Below are 25,479 nucleotides of genomic sequence, written 5' to 3' on the forward strand. Positions count from 1 at the left end.
GTTGTTTCCATCTATTGCAGTGTCAGTGTTACATGGATTTAGCTGTTATCGTGTCTCAAGTGTGTTCCTAGATAAGCCTTACATCACACATAGTGAATTGAAAGCATGTTACTTGTTAGAGTTGTATTTTGAGCTTTCAGTTACCTTCCAAGAGGAAATGGTGTGAAGTGGGGATGGTACACACCTTTCAAATGTCCATATTTAGTTTATTTTGATAGCAAAAAGGGAAGTACCACATTGGTGGAGAATAAACTACAATTCACGGATTTAGGAAAAAAAAAAAGGAAATTAAAAATGGGGAGGGCACTGTAAGGGTATTTACTAAAGAAAGGGGATAGTGCTGACTTCTATTGTACTGTATTCTTACCACCCCCCCCCCAAAAAAAAAAAAAAAAAAAAGGTTAATGGGTTTTGCTTTTTCATCCTACATTAAGAGGTACATGTATGCCTTGCATCTTGGGGACTTTGATTCTTGGAGGCAGAATTTAGAAAAGTGGCTTCAAAATCATCTGTGGTGTACACTTTTTCAGTGTACCCTAGCAGAAAAGCTTCTGACAGCTCCATCACTGGGCTCGGATGTCCCTGTGTATGAAAAGGGAAATGAAGAGGTTGGTGTAAGGCATGTGGGGGGTGTATGTGGTAGCTTTGATTACACATTAGGAAGAGCAGTATGAAATGTGGAAGTAGAACTTCCTAATATACAGCAGTAAAACAGTTGCAGTACAACAGAACACAGGGGTAAGAGCCTCTGGCAGGAGAAAAATGTCCTGTAATGGCTACTGTAAGACATTGCGACAAGGTGATTTATCATGGTATAGAATATTTAGAATATGCAGGAGGTATCCATCTGCTTGGCGTTGACACTGTTGGTGCTAGTTTCAGCTGCCTGACTGTAGCAGATAAAGATGATATCTGGGGGAGCAGAACAGGTGATCATATGGCCCAGCAGTATTTTTTCATCTTTTCTTTTTAGCAGGTGTGAGTTTCATGTTCTGATGTGATACTGATTCCTAGCCTTCTCTGGTTTCTGCAGGCATAAGCAGAATGCTAGTGTAAATCAAGGTTTGTAAGTTTTCAGTTGTTTTCAGCAATACCTCCTTGTGGGAGAACACAAGAATGATGTCAGATTCACTGCATTCCATGTGGATTTCACAGTGCTGCAAACCAAAGGAGAAAGCTAGATGTAAAAACAGAAGGATGTGATGTTTAGGGTTAAATAGAAGAAAGAAAATAAATTCAAAGAAGTAAAACAAGAAAGCATTATTTAAATGGTTTTGTCTAAAACAAGGAAGGGCATTTAGCTGTTGCCTGAGCATCATCTGGAGCACTATCTCCGAGGGGTGCTCACCAATTACAGGAAGTGGAGTTACTGCAAGTCTCTGTACAGACAGCCTGCCCTTGACTAGCAGCCCCGCAGATGTGTGTACCTTAGTCAGCAGTTTGCAGGCAGGCTCACTTATTTGTAAAGGTATTTTCAAGTAATTTTTTTTGTTTTGTTTTGTTTTGTTTTTTTGGTGCTAGAGAAAGTGCATGGATGTACTTAAAAAACAAACAAACAAACAAACTTGTGGCTGAGCAGTATTTTCACCTTTCCCTGTGCCTGAGCGTTGACTTATTCTTTTCATTTTTGGTATGCACATACACAAATAACATTTGACAGCAGCAGTCAGTAGTTGATCAGCTTATGGTAGTAACACTGTTTACTTTAGGAATCATCTGTCTGTGTGTGCTACGCTGTGCCTTGGAGGTATCTGATTTCCATTAAATACGTAGTTAAGATGTATCCTGACTTCAGTCTTCTCAATTTCTTTTCCCTTGAATGTCTGAAATAGCTGAAATCCTATGAATACTTCATCTTTTTGCTTCCCTATTTATGCTACTAAATTAGCACTCTGTCACTTGTGTTTCATTGTTTGTGACAAATATAATTAGGGAAGAAATCTGCTTGATGGGATTTACAATAAAATGGATTAAATTGCATCGAACTGTCATGCTGTCTACAGCATTTTAAGAAATTTCTAACGTCTTGTTGTTGGAGCTGTCATTTCCTGCTGCTTGTATATTCATAGTTCCTCTCTTCATAGACTGCATCGGAACTGTATTTTGGGATCGTGGTCCCTTCAGCATCTTATACTTGTTCATCTGGTTGTCCCAGCTTATGTCCAGCTCGTTCTAGGGGTTTGTGTTTTAGATCCTTCTGATTTTGCTCACTCATTTGTCAATGGTGAATTAGATCCAACTTGAATAAAAAATAAAGTTCCATGTGATTGACACCGCTCAATTTCAACCTTGGCTGGAGTAATTCTGTATTGCAAGTGTACATGTAGTCTGACTCTTGACTCATGCCTGTGTAGTGCAAAAAGAAGGAAATAGTTGAAATGGATGTGAAATAAGTTGGAAGCATGGCCTGAAGCCATGTGCTTTAGAAGTCCTGTGGGGCTAAAATGTTGTGTGGTAGTGCTCTCTAGGATACCTTTTCTTACAAATTAATAGTAAAAAAAAGCAGGTAAATTTGCATGTCTTGCAAACAGAACTACTATTTTAAACATAAGGGATGTTTTAGATGTTTCAGTTCCAACTCTTACCCTTTTCTTCCTGAAACAAAGTAGTAGCTTAGGGATTTCTTCAGCACACAAAGAACATTGAGATGCTTACAAACGGGGGAGAAAAAAGAGAAGCAGGAAAACAAATAAACCTGTTGCAGTGCTGAGAACCGCATTTCCCAAATTTGAGACCATTGGCACACTCATGACAACAACACCCAAGATGTGTTTGGGTTTTCTTCTCAATGCATTTGAAGTGTTGTGGCTAGGAGCTGAATCCATAGAAACAAACCAACTAAGTTGGGAGCTGCCTAAGGCAGTTGACACAAATATGTCTGAGTAGGAGGGTATGTATTAAATATTCACCTGTTTGTGCTGCGTTGTGGCTTCTCGCTTCATTTGGCATGCTGTGCAATCACTGGAATATTCAGTAAGAGCTGGATGTCAATGATGAGAAGGTGGTCTGGTCTGGGTTTTTCAAAGCTTAATGAAAGGCGTGGGTATTGGGACAACAGAAGATAGGATTTGTGATGTGCACAGAGTTAATTATGATCAATATTTTTCTTGCTACTTACTAGCAATTATTTAACTTTGGGCATACATGGAATTGAATTAAATGATTGGTTTAATGAAGAAGACAGGAGGGGGAGAATTTGGATGTTTATGTGCTATCCCAAGACCTTTGAATGGTTTGTGTGGGGTTTTATTTTCTTCAAAGACTGAATGCTGACAGGAACATGATGTGCATTTACATCTGGTTTGGGAAACTTCATGTTGTAGAGCTGTATGTTATTACCTACTTGGCATAGTTGCTAGCTTCATTGCTTAGATTTAATATATTTTATGTTGGTGTCAGATGTTTGGGTATATAAGATTTTCATTCTGTTAACTTTTATTTATAATGAGAAAGGCAGTATTTGACTCTTCTGTGACCCAGAGTTATCTAACAGTAAGGAGAGCAAAGTATGTAATGATATAAAAAGCAGGGACTAGAGCAGTTTAACACAGAGCCCCTGGCCTTGTTGTGTACAGTTAAGATTCATGGTGATTTCCAAAGGAGTTATTTCAGAATTAAATGATTCAGAAGAACAGAAAGGGAACATCATTCAGAATAAAGCATATTCTGTGTGATCTACAGTAATTGACCTTCACTCCAAGGAATGAGGGCAAGAAAAATATACCAGAGTTTTTGGTAATAGTAGTGAGTTGCCAGATAACTTACTGAGTTTTAACTATTTTTTCCAGAGTTTTTCAATACAGTCTAAGTGAATTTGTCTTCATTTTGCAGGTCAAGCCTTGAAGGTATCAGCAGAGGCATTTACCAGTGATCCCTGCTATCTTCCTAAGAGGCAGGCTGTTGTCCAGGCAGCACGATCTCTTCTTACAGCTGTCACACGGCTTCTTATTCTGGCAGATATGGTTGATGTGGCATACTTACTGGAACATCTGACTGTGGTGAGTAGAAGTTGACTTAACTAACTGGGTCATCTTTTATTTTCCTGGCTCTCTGTACACAAGTGTTAGTCCCATTCTTCTTTTCCCTTATAAAACTAACCCATGTTTGTTTACGTTACTTAATTAGGCAAAATAACCACAACTTTGTTCACAATTCAACATCAGAATACTTTCCCATCTACTTAAATGTGAGTTCCTTTAATGTCAACCATAGTGTTTTGTGTGACTTCAACATTACCAGATCGTGCCTCTGACTTCCAAAATGCTATTCAGTTTCTTCTCTGGCTGCTTACTTCACTCTGTCAGGTGTATGTATTGTCTGGGAAGAGCAAGTAAATATTCTACTCCTGCTCCTTTTTTTTTTCCTAGCATCTTCAGTAATGAGTGATGGACTGCTTAAAAAATCAAAGTTCTATTGTTTTCATAATGCTTCAAAATGGAGGCTGTTAGTCAGTACCACCGCTTTGAACAGTACCTCATTGCCACAAGAGGATGCAGTGACTTAATTGTAGTTATTTGAGGATGGGGGATCAAAATTTATCTCCCAATCAGGGTAGGAAGAAGTGTTGCTTTATCCTACAGTATTTCATAATAAAGCAACGTTTTGTGGGTTTCAATGCTTCATTTGAAACATCCAGCTTGGACAATTGCTAGAGGTGCAGCACAGTACTGTCTTGCAGAAAAGTTTATATTGTTATATACATGTGAAATTCTCCAGCTATAAGACAGTGCCGTGTCTTTGGTGCTGCTTGTGGAAAAAAAAAAATTAAATGATAGTTTTCATTGGTTGCCATTCCATTTTTATGTATGTGTTTTCATAATGCTAGATGCACCCTTCTAAAATGCTTTGAGTATGTTTTATATAAGAGAACTAAAATTGAGTTGTCTTCTTTCCTGGAGTTTCAGTATTTCTAAACAACCCTATAATTCACTTCTTGATTTTCATTTGAAAATGAAAGCCAACTATAACTCAAAATCAAAAGAACACAAAGAATCATTCAGAGAAACTCCAACACTGTAAGGATTACAATTAAGTTATCTTTTTCTTCTATACTTTAATTTAGTTCTTTTAATAGGAGTAAGAACTAAATTCCTCACCTGATTCTTAGAATAAATTAGTGTGGCATAACACTCCAAAATGCCTGTGTAAAAAGGACTCACCCTAGTCCTGGAAAGATGGTACATTTCCATGCTTATTTGGTCTCTGCTCTGGCTGTTGAACATACCAACAGTGGTATTAGTTGTAATCGTTTCTTTTTATGTTGACATCTAATTAGGAAATGGACTTAGAAGATTTACAAGTAGGTTTAGATTAGATTTAGAAGATTTAGAAGACTTAGAGGTAACTTCAATGTATGCTACTGAGCCACCTTCAAATGGTAAGAGCTTTTAAGTGCCAACCAACTGAGACAGATTTAAATAAAACTGAAGTACTTAATGATTCTTAATTTTGCTCTTTTCAGAGTTCTTAACTTCAATAATTGTCAGTCAGAACTCCCTTAGGAATTCCTTTTTTTCTTCAGTGTAGGCTTGCTCCAGTAGAAAGGCATTATATTCAGTGGCTGTAGCATAGAAAATACTTTGTATTTGCTGTATCAAGTCTGATGTTCTCAGAGTCTACAGGTTCATATGACTTGAATATCAGCTTTCTTTAAAAAAAAAAAAGTTATTAGCAGTTTCCCTTTGAATTTCTTATAAGGTTTTGATGCTTAATGCTCAGACCATTTTATCCTTCTCTTCACAAAGACAAGAATGTTACAGCTGTTATTAATCCTTTGAGAAGAGATGAGAATTTTAATTGCTTTTTTATTTCCATGTCTCTGAGCTCTGTAATTGTCATAAAATCAAGATGTTTAAAGGACTGAGCCAAAATTAACTTAAAAAATGGGGAAAATAAAAAATAATTGAATTATAATAATGCAATGAAAACTCTAACCAGGGATTTTTTTTGTTTGTATATATAAAATGAAAGAAGGTAATCCAGCACTATGAAAGATCTCTGTAGAATATTAATTAAATCTCATTCAATGTGAAATATTTAATAGGGCATTATTTATGTATGTTATTTTTTAAACTCATTTATCAAAGTACTGAAAGTTTTTTGTCTTGCTCATTCAGTAAATCTGGTTAATTGCAGCACTGTCATTCAAAACATTTAAAAACTTGCTTACTTTTACTGACAAAGTACAGTCTGGGTTTTCAAACTTTAATTTCCTCTGTAATCTTAGAACAAGAATAGCAAGGAAACAATGACAAGCAGTGACTAGCTGTTATATAAAGGCTCTTCTAGTGTTACCTGTCACATCTGCCATTCTAAGCATGCCTAAGAGCAAAGATGAACCTCAGCTACTTCCAGTTGGTAGCCTCTAAAACCATTGTGCTATCTGTGCAGACTCACAGAATGGTTGGGGCTGGCAGGGATCTCTGGGTCCGTCTGGGCCAACCCGTACTCCAGCAGGGCCACCCACAGCAGGTTGATCAGGGCCATGTCGAGGTGGCTTTTGACTATCTCCAATGAGGGAACCTCCACAACCACTCTGGGCAGCCTGTGCCAGTGCTCAGTCACCTCCCTAGCACAGAAGTGCTTCTCGTGTTCAGAAGGAACCTCTTGTGTGCCCATTGCCTCTTGTCCTGGCACTGGGCACCACTGAAATGAACCTGACTGTCCTTGTTGCACCCTTCCTTCAGGTATTACAAACATTGAAGAGATCCCCCCGGAGCCTTTTCATTTCTTGGCTGAAGTCTTATCTCTCACAGCCTTTCCTTGTAGGAGAGGTGCTCCAGTCCCGTAGTCATCTTTGTGGCCCTATGTTGGACTCTTTCCAGTGTGTCCATGTCTCTCAAACACATTGCTCAGACTTGGGACCATTTTTTAATTTTATGTAATAAAATCTTACTGTTATGCAGAATGTAATGATGAAAAACCTAATTTTAGTCACAAAAATATTGAAATGCTGCCTTTAAAGTAGAAACTTAGTTTAGTTGGAAGAATTTGATAAACCTGTCAAGAATTTCACTCCAAGTAAAAAAATGTCCCAAACCATACCATTGTGTACATGAGAATCTTTTATGAAATTTCACTAATAAAGTAGAAATAATTTTGGTTCTTTATTTAATTCTCTGAAGTCTCCACCCAGCAAAGAGGATATAAAATAAAGCATGTCAGAGCCAGCATAAAGCTTCAGTGAATGATTGTATTTGAGCATAGCACGTTTATAGCCATTTGTGGAATTTGCAGCCTAGTAAGAGTATGATGGTGCAGTACAAATGCTCATTTTAATTAAAGTGGACTGAGAAAATGAAGTGCATTGCAGTGATGAGAATAGTCAGTTTCTTTAAACAAGTTTTGCCTGTTTAAATAGTGGTCCACATGGGATTTCCCTTCCTTAGGTTGGAGTTGGAAGTCTAATCAAAACTGAGTTGTGAAAAGTGTAGTCAGACAAAGGGCAATTTCACAGATCTCACTCTTGAATTCAGAGTTGCATTAGCAGCCCCATTCGTTATGGTTAGTGATTCTCAATATCTAATTAAGTGAATTAACAGACTAATGGAACTGCTTGAATTTATTGATCAAGGGAGAACAGCAAGACAGTAACAAGTTCTGAGTGTTTCATTCAAAGTGCATTGGCGGTCTGTCTTTCCCTTATCTATTTCACTTCAGGCTGAGCCAGCATGTTTTGTTTACCTCTTTCCTCATCTTGTCATGTTTGTAGATGAAGTGTTTAAGTCTTCATACTTCTCACAAACACCTCAGACAGTGCTTGCATAAGCTTTATACAGACTGTTGGTGCAACCCAGGTATAAGGGGAGGGGAAATGAAAGAAACAGGGCTTACTTTGAATGGATAGGGCTTGCTTTAAGTAAGGTAGAACTTTTCTGGATCGGTTTAACATAAATGTTATGGAAGATGCTATTTATTGTTTTTTCATCAAAATCATTGTAAAACTGTGCGATTATTTCCCAATGAAGAAAGCTTAAGAATAGAGCTTAGGGATAACTATGATGCAAACATTTTTTATACAACAGATCAAAGTGGAATGCATGCAGTTTCCACAGGTACAACCAAGTGTGAGAAATCAGTGTAATGTCTGGTGGTGACGAGGTTTGAAAAGTACTTTGAGAAGTTGCAAGATGGGATATTAGTAGCTGGCTGGCTGCTTTTACTTATTTATTTGGACTACGTAACCGTCTGCATGCTCTAGTCAGGGACCTAGGACTCCATTGTGGTAGCCTGTCTTTGAGCTGATCATGAAAAAAGAGCATTTCTGAATTTTCTTCTGAGTAGTTATAATTGTTCTGCTGCTACGGCAACACTTACATTGAAGTGCAGTGCTTTATAAGAGAGTAATACAGGCATGACACTGTGAAATTCCCTTCTGTGAGTGTTAATCTTGGAGGGCAAATTCCGGATTAGTGAAAAAGAACTTGGAAGTTCAGTTTCTCTTGGCAAATTATTTATTGGTAGTATAGTAATGAAGTCAATATAATGCAGAATAGCTTGTCTGATCAACAATTATTTGTATCTCAAGCATGCACAGATCATTCTGATCCAGAGAATTTTATTTTATAACTTCCCTGGAGGCAGATAAAGGGAAACGCATGCAAAACAAACAGTATCTGCTTTATCATCAAAATGCATGTCTTCAGACCATCCTAAAATGAGAGCAAAATCATGACATTTCCTGAATGAAGGAGGCGGTGTGACACTCTCCATAAACATCTACAAATGGGCACCTTGCCCATACCATTACAGCAAAATACTGAGAACTATCTTTCATAAATGTCTGCATTTAGTAATTGGAATTTTAGAGAGGTTTTTGACTATTTTTCCAGCCATATCTCCTGGTGATATAAAATAGTCTATTTAGTGTTATTTAGTCTTCTAAAGTAGCAGTATATATCGAAACAGGAAGGCTTTTTTAATGAACTGCTTCCTTGTGTCAGAATGGAAAATAAATTTGCTTTTCTTCCTCAATTCATCAATATTGAAAGACATTTTACAGATGAACAAAACAGTTCAGTGCTATTTTGCTGCCCTGCGCTACAAAAGATTGAAATGTTGAGTGGCAAACTTTGTTTAACTTCTGTGAGCCATTCCTCCTTTTTATATTGAATAATGAACTGGCTTTTGCAGCACTGACCCTAATGGTGAGCGACGCCCATAATGACAACAATGGGAAGTGATTGTCCCCCTGTACTTGTCTCTGGTGAGGCTGCACCTTGAGTACTGTGTTCAGCTTTGGGCCCCTTGCTACAAGAAGGACATCGAGGTGCTCGAGCAAGCCCAGAGAAGGGCAACAAAGCTGGTGAGGGGTCTGAAGAAAGTCTTATGAGCAGCGGCTGAGGGATCTGGGCTTGTTCAGCCTGGAGAAGAGGAGGCTCAGGGGCGACCTTATCGCTCTTTACAGATACCTTAAAGGAGGCTGTAGCGAGGTGGGGGTTGGTCTGTTCTCCCACGTGCCTGGTGACAGGACGAGGGGGAATGGGCTAAAGTTGCGCCAGGGGAGTTTTAGGTTGGATCTTGGGAAGAACTTCTTTACCGAAAGGGTTGTTGACATTGGAACAGGCTGCCCAGGGAAGCGGTGGAGTCACCATCCCTGGAGGTCTTGAAAAGACGTTTAGATGTAGAACTTAGGGATATGGTTTAGTGGAGGACTTGTTAGTGTTAGGTCAGAGGTTGGACTCGGCAATCTTGGAGGTCTCTTCCAACCTAGATGATTCTGTAAAGTAAAGGAAGCACAGCAGGTCATGCCAGCCTCCTGTCTTAGCTGGGTGCCCATGCAGATGGCACTGCAGGTATGTGGTTTGTCAAATAGCATCACTGGCAAATTGAAGCGTTATCTGCTGCCTCCCACACCTCTTTGTTTGTGGGCATTGTATGGTTATTACCAGAAATAAGACTTTGTATTTCATACTTACTTTTTCCTCCACAAATCCAGTTGTAAGCAAATGAAGTACTTTGCACTACATATCTACATATATACAACATAAATATAGATCTCATGTTTTCATGGCCTGGCCTCTTGTTTAGTTGACAGGCTGTTAATTTTCATAGTGCATATTGAGATTCCCAGCTGTATCAAGGGAATCCTGTTGAACTTTGAGTGAATTTTGTCTACCTAAGGTATCTGTTTACTTTTCAAGGATCTGGCTTATGTTAAGTCCTAAACCAGGATGCTTCAGATCCAACTTAGTGACTTGAACCAAAACCTCAGACTGAGCCAAACAAGCTCAAACTTGTCTAGTGCAGGAACTTTCCTTGGGATACCAGAAAGGATGCAAGGATGCTAAGTGCTGTTGCAAAGAAACACTATCAAAATGTGTTAATTAAACTAGATCTTAAAAATCAGGTATCAAGTGCTTTTAATACCATTACTCATTCCATAAATACTCTTGTAATTAATCTGTTCGCTTGCAACAGCTAAATGAGGTATAGCTGTTGCAAGCAAACAGTGTAGTCTTATTTTAGTATTGCTAATACTAAACAATTAAATTAACCTTTTACAGAAAAGTGCAGAGCTAAGCTACAACATTCAAAGAGTGTAAAGTTTATTGAATTGAAGAAATTAATTTGAATAAAGACTAAATATAGTAGACTTCAAGAATCAAAATGTTAGTATAATTTCCTGCTGAAGCATTCTGCAGATACTTTGTGTATGCCTCGGCCTCTTCTCTTTGAATCCATTGCCTGATTTTCATCACATGAAGCAGAAGATCAGAGATTCCAGGGCTCATGAAAATAGGAGGGTGGATAGTGAAGGAAAAACTTCTGCTGCAGATAAAAAGCCCGCAAAAGGTGCTAATAAAATCACCAGTAGATTCTCGGGTAGCCCTCGTATATAGCTTGACAGCAGGAAAACCTTTAGTCAGAGCTCACTTCTCTTTTTGACATTACATTAAATAACCTGTCAGACTGAAGGAAATTTGGTTTATAGTTTATAGTAGCCCTTGTTAATTAGTTGGAACCATGATCATCTTCTGTGAGGAGACTGTGGAGTTCTCAACATGCTTATCAGGGCCAATGTACTTAGGAGGCCATATTAATAACAATTCCAGTCCATCCTCATTCTGGATTCTCATCACTTTCTGAGTTGTGGATGAGATTTTTGTGCTTCAGGATCCCTTAAATGGGACTATAGAAGTTGCTTCACTTAATTTAGGGCTTCCATTGTGTGTTCGTTTCTGGTCAGGTAAGTATTCAACCTTCATTCAGCACCTGACAGTACTACTCGGGTCATAGTGGCTGGTGTGGTATCCACTTTGTGGTATTTTTTTTAGTTCCAGGGTACTTGGCACTAATTTTACAATTGTTGACTTTTTTATTTTGAAAGGAATGTCATAACGTTCATCAACTGAATCCATAGATTGTTCTTGTAAGATCACTTCCTGTATTTTGAAAAGATTTAAAGTAATATATGATGTGTTTGTGCTGATATTAAGACAATTAACCAATAGTGCCACAGAGAGCAAAATAGTAGTAAAGGAACGCTGCTTCTCAGCTTCCAGAAACTATGGTCAAAGTACTTTGAAAAAGTAATAAGAAAAAAAGAGCTTCTGTGGACTCTCCCCTTAGGGTTATTTATATTCGGTTATCAGTGAGAAAGAGGAAGAAAATTCTAACACTACTTTTCACCTCTAGACAACAGTCTTGACAGGGGTTTTCTTGCCCTTCACCTACAAATAGTAGTTTAGACTGATAGAGGAAAATCCAGATATGGTTAAGATTTAAAGGACATTCTGGTAACTTTTGTATGTCCAAGGCAGCTTTTTTTAGTTTCCTTTTGATGTCAGTGAAAAGGGAATAAGGATGTTATCTTAAAGTTGTTGGCGTGTTTTTTGAATTTACTTTTGAGTTAAACTTTTCCTCGCATGTTAAGACAGATTTACTCTAATTGGTTAGTTTCTTGAGGATGGCCATCACACATCTTTTTTCTATTATTTAAGTATATTATCCCTAAAGTTACATGCTTGGTTTGTATTTATTCATCCTTGCATGCTGGTTCTTGTATCTCTTTCCAGACAGCCAAACACATTATTAATATTCAGATTGCTTTAGGACATGAGGAATCAAGTGAGCTTGCTCCTGCCAAATGAAGAATTGGAACTATGGGATTAAGTACATCCTTAAGAGGATGATGATTCTACTGCTCTACTACTTGTGTCTAATGTGTTGATGAGAAAAAAGACTGCTTTGTAGTAGCTAGTGAGTTTGGGAATCATTTGTGACGCAGTATTGCTCAACCCCATAACAGGGTTCAGGCGCTTTGAGGTAGTTTCTGGAGAAGTGTGTCATGGGTTTGAGCTGAGCGAATATGGTGTACTGGGACAGATACATTATGAGCAGTTTACTAGACTCATCAAGGAGCAGTTTTATTTAATTGTTTAAACTTTGCTCCAGTCTTGCTTGCAGATGATGTAATTAAATTGCTTCCACCTTACAGGACACCCTGCTGGAGTGTGAATTGGTGAAAGGAAGCTTTGCAAGTTCAAGGATTTCAGAGCATCTCTGGAGCAGAGGGAAAATCTGAGGGGGAAAATGTGCAAGATAATGAAATTGAACAGAAGAGAATTAAGAGTTGTACAGTTTAGCATTTATGTTTTCTCAGCTGTGTTGTTAGAGAATTCAGTGCAGTATACTTTGGATGAGAAAGTATTCTTTTATTTTTTGGTAGTAAACATTTGAACTGCAGCTGGAAAGTCTCAAGTTAACCTTGAGTGGTGCTGAATGAGGTGTAGTAAGGTAAATGACAAATGGAAATAAATACTGCTTTATCTTGCTTCTTAGTTTTGAGAGCAGTAAGACTGAAATATAGGCCTGCAGCATGTGGAAAACCAGAAGTGGTGACTTGCCTGGGGATTCCAGGATGTGTCTGTCAGTTGCAGATTGCCAGCTGAAATCTGCAGCTGTTCATCCCCAAAGTGGGGCTACCTAGTGGCTGTTGAGCAGTGTCCACACCTGAGGTTTCCTTAAATGCCCACAGAACAAGTCATGCTGTGGAGAAGTCTACATCCAGGTCAGCACTAGCTGCCAAAGCTGCTGTCAGCTTTTAAAGAGGGACTGAAGATGAGTGGAGATTGTCTCTTTTTTTTCTGCTCCTGTGGTTCCTTTTTCCAATTCAATGTCTGTAGTGTTAGCCAAGGTACACAGAAGTGTGCTGTAGTTGTTACTGCAGTGCCTAGTTTGCCAGAAATGACTGGAAAACAGTTCATTTCTTTGGGTCATCTGCCTCGTTTCCCAGACAGTAGTACCACAATCCAACTTAGAGTAGGTAATTCACATACAGGCTTTGTAACTGTAGTAAGCTAAGGTAGTATCTTGGACAGATGTAGAAAACATGTAGTTTTTCCTGATTATCAGTGTAAAGATGTGTTTCTAGACTAACTGCTGGTGCTAATTGCTGAGATAACAGAATATTTCTAAACTACTTGTGGCTTTACAGCTGTTACATGCTTGTGTGGGAAAGAAGAATATTTACAGATAGTGAAACAGCAAAAGCCAGAGAAGTGATTTCCTGAAGCAGCAAGGAAGCTGTAGCAAAATCAGATATCTGACCTTGTCAAAAAGATAGAATTTCATTTCTGTAACTGCAGGTGTGAATGATTTCAGTCTGCTGTTCTAGGTCTTGGACCTGGAATACTAACAGAGCCATGGGAGGGCAACTTCCTTCCCTGTGCATCGTTTTGTAACTAGTAGAAGAGGTATAATACACCTTTGTCTTTCTGAAGCATCATGTATTAACCCCTGGAGTGCTTGACAAATCACTTAAATGTATCAAGGCTAGGATCAGGTAGGGACTGAGCTATTTCAACCTGCTCATGTTTTCTTTACCTTAACAGAAGAAATGTGGTTGAGGATGTTTGCTGCTTAGGGTTTTTTAATCGATACACCAGTTCATATTTTCTTTCTACCTTCTTTTAAAATTTGCTTATCTGTGTGTATGTTACTCGAGCGAAGTCTTCATAGTGCTTTTTTTCCTTGTATAGCAGCTGTTAAATACTGTTTTCACCGAGGACTCAAGAACTATATTATAAACAAGTGGTATGTGGGAAAGCTTTTTTAAAAAAGTAATCTGAAGCATATCTCCCAGAAGAAGAACACTTATAAAATTGAGTTTTTACTTTTTTTTTTTTGTTAGACATGCCTGAATAGGGAAGAGTATGTATATCTTGCTACTGCTTTATAAGCTCAGGAAGTTGTGTACAAAATACTTCTGTAACTTTGTATCAATGATGCAGCAAACAACCTGATCAGACCCTAAAGCATGGATTTTTGATTTGATTAAAATTAAAACTAGAAACAAACAGGTTTTACGCTTGCTGTGACCATCTCTGTTGCCAAGCGCCAGAATGTGTGTTGTGTACAGAAATTCCATCCAGCAGTCAGACCACATGATGCTTGTGTCCAGATGTTAGGACCAGGATCTGTTGTGAAGATCAGAGGCTGAGGGACACCGGTTGTCAGGTCTTTCTCAAATCTCCTGGGTTGTTCTTAGGTTGGTGCCCATGTGCATATCTGGGTTGTCCTTCTGTGCCTTTTTAGACCTAGCAGACATCAGCATCCCCATCCTGTCTGAAAGCCCTTGCTAGTCTTTGTCTCCAGTTCTCGATCACAGTGCAGTTGCTCCTAGGTGGTAGATGCAGTGGGATCCTGGTGACCTACTAATTTTTGGGCCATTCTGCGAGCCCTTCCCTTACCGTGTTCCTTCAGACCGTCTCTGTGCTGGTATCTCCAGTTCTTCTTTTGCACAAATCTTATCCTTTCTGTTGCAGTTCCCTACAGCTGGGTTGGTATTGTTCATCTCTTTGATAAGTACCAGTTCTGTTTTTAGAAATAGTGTGTGTGAAAGAAGTGTTTCATTTAAAAGTGAGATTTCAAAGTATGACTGATCTTGTCACAGCTTTCCTGTAGTATCTGAGCACTTTGCCTCAGGTGAGTCTTGAGCCTTGCAGAGTATGGTAAGTAAGTTAACTTGATAGTACCCTGAAAAACAGGATCCACTGTTATGCTTGTTCAAATGAGGAGTTCATGGGCTTTATGAAGCTGCATATGTTTTTTGTTAGTTGGGGGGCGAGAGGGGAAGTATCTGGTAGATTGATAAAGAACTGATCTTTAGAGATCAGGCAGATTGCTAGTGTTTTGTCTTATGTAAGTCTTATCTGTGACGTCAATTAGAGGATTTAATTTACTTAAACGGGATATGTGCGCTATACTTTGGATAATGGAATTGATTTCAAAGTTGTAGAAGTGTGCTTGTGTCTGTAAGATGGTATACTTGAAGACAACAGTATTTAGAATAAAAACCTTACACACAAAAAAAAACCAACACCACACCAACAAAAAACAAACCAACAACTGTGTGAGTGATATTTTTTTCTTTACTATCACAGTTTCGAAGAACCTTTGAAATGCTAAGAAATGTGTCCAGTAAGTCTGAACTACAGAAAACCTACCAGAAGTTTCGGAAAGATCTGGAAAATCTTGATTACTTGGCATTCAAACGTCAACAGGTAAGACCATGGAAGCTGGGTTGGGAGACATAAAGCACTGGGCAAAAGCATGGTAGGTGAGAGAAGAAGCATCTGGTAGGGTTATTGTTCTATCAGTGGGGTTTAATACTTACATAATGTGATTGTGAAAGTCAGTAGAAAAGGTGGCAATTCTCTTTAATGCATAAGGTGTTGCAACGCGTGGTACTTGATTTCTGAAGGTTTCTTTGTTGTAGAGCCAGGTAGGTGAGGTTCAGCTGACTATTAAGCTTTGCATTAACATAAAATGTTTTCATTAAATGGCATAAAAGTACTGTTTGGATTTTTTTTTTTTTACTTGGGAAATGAACTTAAATCCACAAAAGTCAATGAAATCAAATGCTAACTGTACATGCAAACCATCAATTATTTTTTTAGAAATGAATTTACAAGGCTAGATTGCACAAAACAGTGTATATAGTCTTTCACTCATGCTGGTGAGATCAAGGTTAAATCAAATTGTTAACGTATTTAATCTTGGACATACTTTCTGTAACTTGTGTGATATCTGTGAAATTGTCAGCTCTCATATTATGTCTTAATTTTTGCTTTCTTGGGGGGAAAAACAGGCCTTGTGTCTTCCAGATCATATTGATGAAGTGCACTACCATTTCTGTGTGGGTTGTTTTACTTGGTATTTTTCTGAATTCTGTCACTTGGTGTCAGTGTTGTCTAACACTTCACTTGCTTGGAGGCAGATCAGTTCCAGTTGTTTATATCAGGTAATTGATTTGATAGCTTAAAAAATGAGGAAAGGGCTCAGGGACAGATTGTATCTGAACACATGAATATTTGGTTCTTTAATTGGAGAGATCAAGGAGCAATTTGCTTGGGTGAGTTTTGGAGTGGTGGGAGCTGTTATTCTGGGAGAAATACAGCATATTTCTTTGTGCCCTTGGACATGGGGCTGCTGGCAAGTGGAAGTGTTTCAACTGGCAACTAATGCTAGTTTTAGCCTGTAATGTGGGTTTGTTACTTGATCTCATAGTTATGTCAAGCTTAATAAACGTCACATCTGCAAGGGTTTGGAGTGTGTTTCTGAGCCAGGGAAATGTAAATTCTGTAATTGGTTCTAAGGCTATCACCACACTTTTATTGGGATTAGCTTTCTCTAGTCTGAATTCTGATTCTGACTTTGCAAAATTCCTCATCGTTTTAGGCAATATTTATCTGGTTCTCTAGCAGACTCTGAACATGCTTCAGTAACATACTTCACCTTCAGCAGGGTGTCTTTTCTCCTGATTGCAGATCTGTGCAATTTTTCTTTTCTATCCGGATTGCTTTAAAGCCATTTAGAGAATCTCAACATTCTTGTTTAATATCAGGTATTCATACATCTCCTCATGCTATTTCTGACGTCTTTTTGCTCTGTTTCTGTGTTGGCAGAAGTTTTTGCACTTGTAGGTACTAGAGGTGTATTAGCTATAAAATTACTTCCTGCTTTCAGTCACAGAAGATAAGCTTTTTACTAAGCTGTGCATCTGTACAAAATGAAATACAGTGCTATTAAGAAAATAAACTAGGCCAAGGCTGAAATCAGAATAAGTCTAGAGAAGTTCTCTGTATCTCAGTCTGAATTGCATACCTGATCAGTAGGTCTATGGTTTGGCAACTTTTTTGAATAGTAACTGGTTTTGAGACTGAGATTTTCATCTCAGTAGAACTTTCTGGAGATTGAGCAGAGAGGAATTTGAAAAGCTGCTTCTGTTAGCTATAGAAGACACTTTAAATTGCCTCCTGCTCTGGCAAGAAAGTGATCTCTTTTGAAAAGGTTAAGATTTGCTTTGATTACCTATGGAAAAAGCACAGATCTAGATTGGGACTGAAGCTGTTCTGAGCTTGTGACTTTCATTACTGTGTTCATGGAGTGTACCTTTAAATGATAACCTATGTGCTCTCTTGTTAGATTAAGGGATATTCATAGCCCTACTGGCAAACTGTTGAGTCACTGTAATCTATTTGGAGATGAACAGCAGTTGTATACAATACCAGTATGAATCCATTTGTCAAAATAAATAAATAAATATTTGTTTCACTTTATCCAAAAAAGAAAGATGGAAGCAGACAACTTTCATTCAAAAGCACTGTAATTCTGCAGAGTTGGAAATTTTCAGATTAGGTGGGAAATTAATTTTTTTTTTTTTTTTTTTTTAAAAAAAAAAGACGGATTTTTAAAATGACCCATTTTGCCTTTGATTTTTAAGTATGGACCAAACTTCTATGAGTGGTAGAAGTATAAAAGAGACAAATGTGTTTGGAATGATGGCTTACGTTAAATAATATTTAGCTGGCAAATCCCAGAATGGAATAGAAGCTCTTGAATTTTCAGGTAGCCAACAGATTGCTGACATAAAACTATTTTTAAAATTGTCAACAGTACAGTTCTGGCTTTCTTCATACAAAAGCCTCAAATTTGTTAGCATGTGTTGGTAAATACTCTCAGAGCTTTCAGATTCTAATTTTACAAACAGTCTGAGTGGATGTGTGAGTTGGAATAGTAGTGGTCAGGGTGGCTAACTTCTTTGGTAATTACACGGGAGGAATACCGAGGCTTCTTGGAGTCATGCATGTTTCAAGGCTGAGCTGTGTGCATGACACCTAGTGGTGTGCTCAAAAAGCCTGCAGGATGCTCTCTGATTCTTTTGTGACTCGAACACATGAAGTATTGTTACATGTGTATACAGGATCTAGATTCTATTGCTGTGGTGAACTCCTACCATATTCAGGTCTGCTCTGCTATGCTGCTGTATGTCAGCTTTCCTTTTTGCTGTCAGTGGAAGACAAGTCTCCATCTCTACAGGCTTGCCATACATTTCCAACAGATTCCTTAATAGCCAAGTCACTTGGAAGCATGCTTAACTTGGGTCAGGTGAAGATAAAACACAAATAAAACATTTATACTCAACAGACGAACATAGGCAGACCTCTTGCAAATGTTGATGAATGATGCAGCTGAAGAAATGCACCAAGCTGTTTGCTGGTTACTGCAGACCCACTCTTAGCCCCGGCATAGGCTTTTGATTTACATGCCTTTTATTCTCCCCATTCTGGCATTTGGGTGACCCTACATAGAGATACTTCAGCATGCTAAAATGCTTTTTGGTGATCTCATTATTTTGTTACTTGCTTAAATTGACGTTCTTTCTCCTTTTGTCCATCTAACTTCCTGTAGACTTCACTGACATGACACTTGGTGGCAATTTAGTCTTTCCACACACTTCTAAGGTTGGGTTGTATCTGATGAAGAGATCCATTTCATTTGAGAATAACAGTTTATAGCAAGTCTCCCATTTTGAAGTCTTCCAGGAGATCTGTGTCTCAGAATTTCTTTTTTCCACGTCCAGCTTACTAATTCCTTTGAATTACAACAGACTTCTCAGTTTATTGATATGGACTGTTGTCTGAAGTTTGACCAAAAGAATAAGTGCATACCGCAATGAGTAGTAGAATTTTTTTCTTGTTCTGTGACTTATGGAATGTTTCCAGTAAGAGTTAAGTAAACTTTACTATGAGCATTGTTTTGTATCAATCCATGCATTAACATGAAACTGTTGGAGAGTGTCCAGAGGAGGGCTACGAAGATGGTGAAAGGCCTGGAGGGGAAGACGTACGAGGAACGGCTGAGGGCACTGGGCCTGTTCAGCCTGGAGAAGAGGAGGCTGAGGGGAGACCTCATCGCAGTCTACAACTTCCTCGTAAGGGGGTGTCGAGAGGCAGGAGACCTTTTCTCCATTAACACCAGCGACAGGACCCGCGGGAACGGGGTTAAGCTGAGGCAGGGGAAGTTTAGGCTTGACATCAGGAGGAAGTTCTTCACAGAGAGAGTGGTTGCACACTGGAACAGGCTCCCCAGGGAAGTGGTCACTGCACCGAGCCTGACTGAATTTAAGAAGAGATTGGACTGTGCGCTTAGTCACATGGTCTGAACTTTTGGGTAGACCTGTGCGGTGTCAAGAGTTGGGCTTGATGATCCTTAAGGGTCCCTTCCAACTCAGGATATTCTATGATTCTATGATTAACATGTCTGTCATATGGATAATTACATGGGAAATTAGATAAAATGGTAAAGCACTTTGGGATAAGAGGGGACCTTAAGCCACAGATCCCAACGCTTTTTTTTTTTTTTTTTCCTCCTTTGGGGTACTGTAGTAGAGCTGTAAATGACACTTTGCAAACACTTTGCAGCAGGCCTGTTTTATACTGTCCTGTTTGCTTCCCATTAATACTTCATTTTGTCCAATGTCTCTGTTACAATCAGTAGCAATAGATCTCTGCAACCCAGGTAGTCTTTGGAGACTTTAGAGAGTTACGTTAGGAAGACAACAGTATCACTGTTGCTGTCTAATTCACTTTGAGATGGTGGAAAAACTTCTAAAAAGTGTCTTATTTTGATGGCATGGGTATATTTGCACAGGTAAGTTCTATGCAGAATGTACTAAGATTTGTTGTTTTTTCAAAGTGTCTGTAGCTGTAATTGTTTCCTGAATAGTTTCCTGTTCAGGAGAGACAAGGTATTCTACCTTTTCTAAAAGTCTAAAGAATAATACAATTTAGAGGGTTCTATAAAAAATTTCCATGTTTTAACACTGCAAGCTAAAACAAAAATTATTTCCTGTGTTCTACCACCTTTGGTAGAAAAGTAATGAGAAGAAGACATAAGCAATCTTGTTTGTCTTATTTATTTGTTTAGACTTCCTTTTCAGAAATAACGTTCCTTCTGAAATCCTGTGTGGTAATTTCCATTAATTATACTTTCTGTCGTTAAGGAAGAATTTATTTGCAGTAAGCTTTGCATGGGCTAATGCAAATTTAACAAATGTGCAGCCGTGAGCACCACTCAACTTTCTGCTTTGCGAATTAGTATGAACTTCATGAATTATTTCTTGCACTTTTAGTATAGATGATAACCTGTTGGAGAAAAAGAATGAAATATGAATTCTGTGTGTTGAGGAATGATTAAGAGTGGACTTAGTAATAAATAGACTTAATAGGCAAGTCTTAGATGCTGTGTTTATTCTGTTGATCTTCTCCTGTTTCCACCTAACTAGACAAAAGTTAAGGAAACATGCAAGCATTTTACAGTAGAAGGACACTGAAAGCAATATTAAATCAAAAAATCCTTATATGGTCATAGACAGAGAAGTGTAGTACTTGTGAATTCTTGTGGATTGCTGTCAGATAGAAGGGAATGGAATGGTATCCTCAGTGAATCCAAGAGGTACGGAAAAGTAAACAGAGGAAAGTATAATTGAAGAGAGGACAAAAAATACAGCGTCAATCTTGATCACAATCATTATTCACAATTGTTTTCCTTTCTAATTATCCTGGCCAAGGAATGTGGTTTGATCTTTAACAGATTTTTAAGTGTTTGTGAAGATGCATGAAAATTAATGGGATTACTTGTTGGAGATGTTTGAATGCATGTTCTTCCCTGTCTTGCAAAGCTCCTGTTAGGATGGAGGGTGTTAGAGGGGGGGAAAAGAAGCAGCAGTAATATGGGGATGAAAATGGATGAGAGGGGAGAAAGGAATTGTTTTAATTCTTATAGGTGTTATTTTGAGGCAACTCAAAATAACAGTTTGTATGGATTTTCTTTGTCGATAAGAGCCATTTGCATGGGCATTAGGCAAGTCTAAAGATAACTGTAGATGTCAGCAAAGAACCTGTGATATTAAAACCTAGTGATCAGTGGGGAACACCCAGGCATTTTCTATCCTCCAGCATTTGTGGTCTTAGGACCTGCTTTTGCTGTGTATAGGAAGATTGTGAACGTTTGTTCACTTCTTCTTTTTGTTTACTTGAATGCCCTCCTCCACTTCTATAAATCAGTAGAATTATACTGTGTTAGTAGCTTCTACTGTTTTTCTCTATTTTGCTAAACTGTGGCATTCTACCTAGATAGCAAAATACATTGTTGGCTTTTCTTACTGGAACAATAGACCTTCTACTTGTGAGTGGAATACTGTATAATTTGTCTCAGAACCAGACAAGGAAGGACAAATCCTCCTATGTTCAAACATCGTCAATCGGATGAAGCATAAATTAGGTTTTCTGTGGTTCAAACATATATCAGGAACCTATCGTTAACATATCTTAAAATGGAAAGGGGTAGCAGAGGAGTATTTTAAAGAATGCATCTTGGCAAGCGTGGTTTTTTCTTATGTCTCTGATTTTGCCTCAAAAATGCTTTGTCAATGTAGATTTTACAGTATATATCTTACAATTTTGTATCATATTTGTAAAAATTCCCATTGACAAAATATATACATATACAATATATACACCTGTATACACCATTTTTTATAGTCAGCACATTTTGGAAAGAATGTTTTTATTGTTCATGTCAAGATACAGCTAACATATCCCAAGGCAATCCTAAAAATTAAGGTAGGCTGAAAATAACGAGGTCAATTATTTGATAATGGAAGTCCCTCTGGTTATGGCTGTCTAGTCTGTTTGTAGAAACAAAAGCATTCTTTCCAGTTCTGGTAAGTCTTACTTTAAAAGGATAAGAGAAAGTTCTTACAACAACAAAAAATTGAAGATGTTAGCTATAATTGAAATAAATGTGATTAGCAGAGAAACTACATACAAAACTCATTTACAAGGAAGATGAGTCTGTTTTGACAGGCATAGTACATTTATCACAACACCTGTCTCTGTCACTTAAATAATATTTTTCTCCTTTTGTTTGCTTTCTCCACTGTATCTGCTGTTCTCGTTTTCAGAAAACAATGGTGCTGTAAGCATTAATGAGATTGTAGTCTCCTGCTGTCTTGCCTGCCCCCTCTCCCCCGAAATGGGTGTGCTGTAGTATTTTTCAGATGGAATGTTGGAAATGCATCATGAACTCGCCAGGAATCTCTGCCAGCAAATAAGTGGTCAGCCCTACTCCACAGACCTAGTCCTACTGTATTTATGCCAGACAACTTTGAACCTGGAGCTCTGCCAGTAGATAAGGTCCCTGCAGTCAGAAGCTTTCTGCCTTCTCTTTGGAAACTAGATCTTGTTTTACCATATGTCTATATAAGATCTTTAGGGTAAAGATCCTGACTTACTGTATGCATTGCAGAATGCCAAGAGTGTCCAGTACTTAAAATAATGCCACTTTTTATAAATGCTGTCATAATATTCTGGACTGCGAATGTCAACAGGCTATGGGCCTGCCAGTTGCCTGGGTTTTCCAGGACTTGCCCAGGATTTGAAGATTTTCTCATAGTTTTTTTTTTTTTTTTTTTTTTTTTTTTAAGCAAAAAGAACAATGGCTGTCTTGACTTTTTTTTTTATTCATTCTTTTTCACAATTACAAAGGAGGTGCTTATTTTTTTCTTGAGGCATACTTTGCTTCCTCCTTCCCCCCTACCCCCCATATTCCATTTCCAATTTTCATTACATTGTAATGTTCATAAGTGTTTGGTGTATAAGTAAAGGAGGAGAATAAAAAAAAAAAATAAGGCAAAATTGAATGTAAATGGGTCACAGAGAGCTGCAAACAAGGTGCTGAGCTTAGTTGTGGAGTTCAGAGATGGGCATGAAGAGCAGCAGGATGCACTGTGCAATGTGGCTTCCTCAGACACAGCGTACTCTGACACCCAGGTAATGTACTGGTGCATTTTACTTTGATTTGAGTTTATCTTATATAGTGCTGTCCTTGAATGTGCATTTATAACCCCTGGTATCTCAGCTTTTAGATGAATGGGTTTTCAGAGCTTGGCTTAGGAATAGGTCCCCATAAGCAGCTGCTGAGATTTGCAGAGCAAAGGGTTGAAGTATTAACATCTGCCTTGCCTGCACTTCAGGTTGCATGAGGTATAAAAGCAGAGTGCCTCCCATGTTCCCTGTGGGGCTGGGTTGTTGCTGTCTACCAGCCCCTGCTTTTACTGAATCCTCCAAGATCATGTGGAACACTGCACCGTGCAGTTGTCCTGGCCTTTTGCCTTTCATCCCTGTTCTCATGCAGCTCAGCAAAACAGGTCAGCACTTTATCCAGCATCCTGTAGTTTCTCTAATGTGCAGATCCAAGTGGATCCATTATATATTGGGAACTTCAGTGGTGTTGAAGATATGCTGTGCACCCTACAGTATTTTATGTAGCTGGGTATGAGGTAGAAGGGTGAGCTATCAGATGAGATCTATGTTTCAATGTTCTTTGAATCACTTGCTAGGCAGAATGTGACTAGCTGCCCCTGGCCTCCCTGCCTGCAATGGGACTTGAGGTTATTTCGTGTGACACAATTCTAGACATAGAAATGCAGAAGAATCTATCTGTTAGCAGGAGAAAACTAGGTGTTGTAGGCTACAGAACGCAAAATTCAGCCATATAAAACAACAGTGATCGTATGGGCTAGATACTTTGTTGATAATTTTGTTTTGAATTCTAATTAGCTCTTACGAAGTTCTCACAAAAAACACCCTGTAGTATTTCTAGTTTTCAAACTTTCTTTTAATGTCTTTTACTACATAGCATTAGTGGGAATACAATCCAAAATGTTGGTTTTTTGGTTCTTAACAGTCAAAGGCGATGAAGATAAATAGATGAACAAACTTAATTGAAAACTGCTAGAGTGCAGGAGATCAAAAGCAACAAAGCACTGAAGCAATGAACTTCATCAATTATAAAAGACAACTTAAAAATCTTTAAAATCTGGCAGATCAATTCATAGCTTCCGAGTGATTCCCTGTTACTGGTATGCACTAGATGTACTTACAACGAAAACGGATCTCAAGGCTGACTTAACAAAGACCAGTAATTATTCCCTATAAGACTTCTGTATTATAAGTACAGTTCATGTAGGTAATGTATAAGTATGTTACCATTTTTTTCCTCTGATTTTCACCTCTTAAAAATAATTTCTAGGTACTATTTGCCAACAAGGTTTCAATGAATACAACTTTGAGCTCAGGCACAGGGAAGTTGCTGACAGCATTTTTTTTTTTCCTTCCTTCTTTACCAGTCTGTTGCTGGGAAAGCTGCTTAGCCTTGCCAGTAATATGTCAAAGCAAATCTGTTTTGTGCTGTTGCGCTGCCCATAACATACCCATCCAGGTGAGGGAGGAAAATAGACAAAAGAAGAAAAGATACCAAGCAGCATGAGTTTTAATGCTGCCACTGTGAGAACCAGCTATTACATGTTACTCTCTCCACTCAGTAAATCACCGGTGGTGAAGGCTGTACAAAAATGAAATATATCAAGGTTCCGTCTTATTTCTTGTATGAATGTGGTCGTGCTGAAATGAATGTTCTCACTGTTGAATGAGAAAAACAATCTGAAACCTAGATGTCTGTGAAAATAAAATAGAAATACATTACATTATGAAATGAGTATCATTTTTTTTCTGAATGTAGAGAAGGTTGTAGCTATCCCCATCAAGGATTAACTTGAAACCTTTTTGTATGTTGCAAAGTTATGTGCAAACCCTATGAGGATTGAAGCAGTAAGTTTACTAACTGATGGTCCTTATTTCCCTATCAATTAACCCAGCAAGATGTCTACAAGATAGCAGATTCCACAGCATTCCTTGGCTGTTCTTGCATTTCATTGAAAGTTCTTTTTTTAATGTCTTACCTGAATCCTCCTTAATACATGCAAGTTCACAGCAACTTGTACTTTCTACCATGGATGTAATGGAGAGTTTATTCCTTTTCCCTTTGCAGTATTATCAACATGCCTTCTCTCAGAATTCTTTGCTTTAAAACAACTATGCTCAAAATTGTTCAATCTTCCCTCTTAGGTCATGTTTTTGAGACCTTCTGTTATTCCCTGATGCTTAAATAGTTCTACTCTTTATTAAAGGATGAAGTTTTGCTATAAGTTGAATGGAAGGATTCCTACTGGTGTCTTCTGTTTAAAACATGCGATCTGACTTGTATGTGCAATCATCTTTATGATCCTAGAACAACTTTCTATGAAGTTTTGCCTAATTTTGCCTAATTTTGTTTGTAATCATACATCGT

General features: G+C 38.2%; 1 protein-coding gene across 14 annotated transcripts in view; it reads left to right on the plus strand.

The window, feature by feature from the left end:
* Nucleotides 1-25,479, plus strand: part of CTNNA3 (catenin alpha 3) — a 482,801-nt gene that overhangs the window by 25,520 nt on the left and 431,802 nt on the right. For all 14 annotated transcript variants that reach the window (XR_001186059.5, XR_005266613.2, XM_072040368.1 and 11 more), the window contains 2 exons: nt 3,832-3,998; nt 15,387-15,506. Coding sequence is in view for 12 of the 14 variants with exons in the window: in XM_072040368.1 (XP_071896469.1) it covers nt 3,832-3,998; nt 15,387-15,506 (287 nt within the window). In the remaining 2 variants the exon portion in view is untranslated. The remainder of the gene's footprint in view (nt 1-3,831; nt 3,999-15,386; nt 15,507-25,479) is intronic.

The sequence above is a fragment of the Anas platyrhynchos genome, chromosome 6 (genome assembly GCF_047663525.1).
Source record: "Anas platyrhynchos isolate ZD024472 breed Pekin duck chromosome 6, IASCAAS_PekinDuck_T2T, whole genome shotgun sequence".
Taxonomy (NCBI): Eukaryota; Metazoa; Chordata; class Aves; order Anseriformes; family Anatidae; genus Anas; species Anas platyrhynchos.